Source organism: Phragmites australis, chromosome 9 (assembly GCF_958298935.1).
Source record: "Phragmites australis chromosome 9, lpPhrAust1.1, whole genome shotgun sequence".
Classification (NCBI taxonomy): Eukaryota; Viridiplantae; Streptophyta; class Magnoliopsida; order Poales; family Poaceae; genus Phragmites; species Phragmites australis.
The window spans coordinates 35,290,262-35,295,010 of record NC_084929.1 but is presented as its reverse complement, the minus strand read 5'-3'; the positions used below and the strand labels follow the sequence as shown (position 1 = coordinate 35,295,010).

The window sequence follows — 4,749 nt, the reverse complement described above, 5'->3', positions numbered from 1 at the left end:
TTTCTCTGTGACACATGCGGTGCATACAAAATCCGAAGATTGTGAAATTTTGACAGCATTCATGCCATGATCAATGAATTGCTGATAATTTTTCGCATCATTCCGATGCCGGGATGACCAAGGAGATCATGCCATATTTGAAATATGTCAACATTCTGAAAAATTACCTTATACGCAATATGTGGTACGAGTTTGATGTAGGTATAATACAATCCTGAACATAAAAAGGGAATTTTCTCTAGTATTTTTTTTTTGGCATATCCGTTATTTTTGGTGATGAGGAGATATTCCTCTTTGTTGTCACATGATTTTGGTATGGAAACCATTTTAACGGATACCTCTATAACTTAGTAGGGTATATGTTGAATCGGGATATAATAGTGCATCGTCGATTGTAATTTGAGTTTTTGGCCTGTGGACTGAGACAACCTGAGCTCCGTCCTGTAAGGCCTTTTGGCCTATGGCCCAGGCAGAATTCTTTCTCCCCACGCCATATAAGAAGGCAGAGGTGGCGGTTAGGGTTTGCAACCCTAACCGCCCGCCTCATCTGAGTCACCACCACTTTGTGGGCCGCTGCCATTACTTGGGCAGCTGCCACCGATGAGAAGAGGCTATGTCACTAGAGAAAAAGGCCAGAGCCGAGCCAGAAAGGAGGGTGTGCCACCGGAGAAGCCGGAGCCGAGTAGAACGAGGTGGAGGCCGAGCCATCGGAGAGGGGCCAGAGCCGATCTGGCCTGGATGGAGTCGCGCTAGCCTGAATGGAGGTTGCCACTAGTGGAGAAGGAAAAGGGGTCCACATCGCCAATGTTGAGAAGCTGAGTCTCCGACGTTGAGAAGTTGGAAGACTAGATGCAGGTGTCAGAGCCGTTCCTTCATCAAAGTGCTGGTGAGGACGTCGGCGAGGGGGTACGCCACCCCCTTGCTGTCACACACGTGCATGAAGGAGCCATGGAGCTCCTTCTCCAAGCACACGCGCGAGCCTAGGTGCACTTAGGTGCATTCAGAGGGAAAGCCGGAGGCCGTCAGGGCCCACGGCCCCGGGCGAAAGCCCAGACGGCAGTTGGCCGCCAATGTGGCGAATCGGCAGAGGGTGCGATGGGCCGGTGCAATGAGTGCAACCATTGTGGAACCAACGATTGAGGTCAGGGAGCCGCATCGCGTTGCCATTGTGCCTCTAGCTAAAGTGGACGATGTGGCGTCCATGGAGGCCGAGGTTGAAGATTCATCGAAGAGCGCCTCCTCGACCTCAAAGCTGGAGTCGATGAAGGTTAGTGTGATGGAGGATGACTCGGTCGGCGCGTTGAGGTCAATGCCTCGAGAGGAAGAGATGGGACCATAGTTCGCCATTGCTCCAGAAAAGCTCATGTCGCGTCGGACCCAGAATATTCAGTTGTGGCGGGCGATCGTCGTATTGGAGGGCTCCAGAGCCGGTGCCACTGTGTCGGTGAAGGCTCCATTGGATGTCAATGAAGGCTGGATGGCGTGCATTGGAGTGGAGCATGCGGCATCATCCCGTTGAGGGGTAAGCGGGGTGTACTCAGGGGAGTACATTCATATGCGCTCCTCTGGATCCTCCTCCTCCAAGGAGGACACCACTGTCGTCGGGCCATGGAAGTATGGTACAACGCTTCTATGCGCTACCATTGTGGGCAGTGGTCCGACAGCAAGGGCAACTGCAGGAGCATCTGCGGAAGCATGTGGAGCCGTTGAAGGTCCGCGGTGGTAGCCAAAACGACAACGACCATGTGCACGGGCACGTTGACGAGCACGTGTACGACCACTGCTTCGGGTGCGATCGTGCGGTGAGATGTGATGGAGGATTGTCGCCTCCAAGGCCATCAAGCAGCGAAGAACATCTCCGGTAGTCGAAGGTGATGAATCCATCCTTACCATGATCTAGGAGAAGCCTCTGTGCCTCTCTGTTGGTGCTTGTTGAGGCCAATTGGCCCGTGTGCTTCTTCTCTTGTTGCTCAATGGTGAACTGTGTCTGATAACATATTAAAATTGGAGAGACAGATAGGATTGAGAGTGGACCGAGAGTAAAAATCATATCTCATTAATGAACAATGTGTGTGTATATATATATAAGTTCAACGGACATAAACATGCCTAGCCTATTCGTGCATGAGTTGCTCTTGAATGGATGCCTCTTTATAATTGATCTTGCTAATTGATCACTCTGGAATGTCTGTTCGTAACAAAGAGATTAACCATTCGCAAGCGTAACATTGTTCCTGGTGACATATCTACATGTCTATAGCTTTAATAATAGATCACCACTAGTTTTAGAAATTTTTAGAGTAAGAGTTGTAGATAGATTAAACGTTTCTAGTTGAGTCATATTATTCTTAAATTAAACTAAAATAGATATTTAAAGTACTTTATCTTATCATATAAACTCTAAATTATATATGAGTTCTAGAACTGTAACTATACCAAACAAGATATTAGCCTAAGAGAGAGAAAAAAGATTGGCCGGCACAATTGGTTCTCATGTTCCGTTTTACTAGTTTACAATGTTGATGCATACAAAAAATGAAATATACCGGCGACTTTGTAGAGTGTGGGTGCGTGATTAAAAATGAACACCATAATTTGAACCTTATATATTAATTATTGTTGAACACTCCACGGAAAGTTGGTTCGCAGCTACCTGTGCTAATTCGATATCATAGTGTTAGAGGTCTTAAGATTCACGTTTCTGGATAAAATCATCTGCTCGTCTTAATAGCCTTTTTCCTGATTCCCTCGAGTCCACTCAATATTTAGATTATATCTCCAACCCAAGGAAAGAGTAGGAGAGTTTTCAGACGGAATTGACAACGGGATGAACCGAGTCAATTTTGCAGTACTCCACCTAGAACGATTGGGGTTCATGATGGACGATGAGTGTAAACATGCTGAGAAGTTGACCAAATGGTGCTCATGTTAATTAACCTCAATTAAATTTGCAAAGCAAACCATCTATTTTTAGCATTTGCTACTGTTGCTAGGATCATATTTATTTTGTACTTAAGTTTAACACGTATAAGATTATTTGTACTATAAGTTTTTATGTAACTGTTTGGTTAATTGTTATAGCTATGATATATTACGTTTTTTTAATCTTCTTATCTATACGTCATATACTCAGTTATTTTACTAACATTTTGTCAACCATATTGTTTTAAAAATCATACTTAAATAATCTTAGACGTGGTAAATTAGTTGCGATCCAAACGTCTCGAGTTCACACCCCTAAGCTAGGGGTATAACGGTAAAACCGTAGTGGGATTCCTCGCTTATATAAGCCACATGGCAGGCAGCCCCTTCCTCGGCAGCCCGTGCAGAACAAGCAGTGATCATAACTCTCTCTCAAAAAAAAAAAAAAAGAATGCCCTTCCCGCCTCGTCCGTAACAACCTCCCGGAACTACCAGCTTACCCCACCCGCACCGAGGAATCCATGGACGCTAGCCTCCGCACGCTGTCTCCGGCCAGCTTCCCCGGCGAGGTCCGCTCCGCCGTATCCTCCCTGCTCCTCTCCCCCGGCGCCAGCGCCATCGACACCGTCTTCTCCCACCTCCCTCCGCCGGCCACCATCCCGCCGCTCGGCTCCAGCGTCTACTACCGCCAGTGCGAGCTCCTCCGCCACTTCGCTGCGTCGCAGCCACCGAGCGCCGCCTCATCGTCGTCCGCCGCGAGTTTTCAGTCGTCGGACTACGCGGCGGCCCTGCTGCGGCAGAAGCTGTACCGCGGCGTGCGGCAGCGGCAGTGGGGCAAGTGGGTGGCCGAAATCCGGCTGCCGCAGAACCGGGTGCGCGTGTGGCTCGGCACCTATGACTCCCCCGAGACCGCCGCGTACGCGTACGACCGCGCCGCGTACAAGCTCCGCGGCGAGTACGCGCGCCTCAACTTCCCCGGCGTCATGGACGGCCCCGACTGCCCCGAGAACCTGCGGCAGCTCCGCGCCGCCGTGGACTCCAAGATCCAGGCCATCCGCGCCCGCCTGGCGCGCAAGCGCGCGCGCGCCCGCAAGCAGCGCGAGGAGAGCGCTCGCTCCGAGGGCGACAAGGCCGCGCGCCCGGTCGTCTCGGAGGGCGCCGCGACGACGTCCGAGACGATTACGACGCCGTACGGTTCACCGGATGGGGTGCTGTCCGTGAGCGCGGCCTCAGCCGACGACGAGTGCCCGCTGGAGCGGATGCCGTCGTTCGATCCGGAGTTGATCTGGGAGATGCTTAAATTCTAGCAGACTAGATGGTGAACGGAGCCATGGACAGCAAGACCATCCAACATCAAGGTCCTTGCAAGGACATGGTCGCAGTGTGTGAGCTCTTAGAGGAGTTTGCATTCAGGTGCTGGATTTTTTATTTGCGATCATATAGCCTATTATCAGTAAAAGGATCATATAAACAATAAAATGCCCAAGAAAATTGGGCGTCCTAGCCACTAGTACTACTGACGAGTAGCCGGATACTCGACCTGTCGTGCGTTTTCGCATCGGTCGGCAAGCTGTATCAACTAATTGCTGAATTTCTAGCTCTGCATAAGTGATGTTCTAGCGTTTTTCAACCAGTAGCGTTCATCTCCTCTGTTTCTTCTTCTTCTTCTTGTTCTGTTTGTGTTTTTGTTTGTGTGAGAATCAGAATCCCCTCATGGTTCAGAGTTGAGAAGCTCGTGCGAGCTGTACACTCTGTCGAGCTGAGCTGAACTGAGCTGAGCTGAAGCCTGAAGCGCGGCAGAACAGAGCAAGCAACGGAGCAAAGCAT

The 4,749-nt window shown here is 49.9% G+C and overlaps 1 protein-coding gene across 1 annotated transcript; it reads left to right on the top strand.

Moving 5' to 3' along the window:
- The first annotated feature begins 3,325 nt into the window (after positions 1 to 3,325).
- Positions 3,326 to 4,530, top strand: LOC133929453 (ethylene-responsive transcription factor ERF061-like). Its single transcript, XM_062376207.1, has one exon. The coding sequence runs from the start codon at positions 3,444 to 3,446 to the stop codon at positions 4,227 to 4,229; it is 786 nt and encodes a 261-aa protein (XP_062232191.1). The 5' UTR covers positions 3,326 to 3,443; the 3' UTR covers positions 4,230 to 4,530.
- Positions 4,531 to 4,749: the final 219 nt, after the last annotated feature.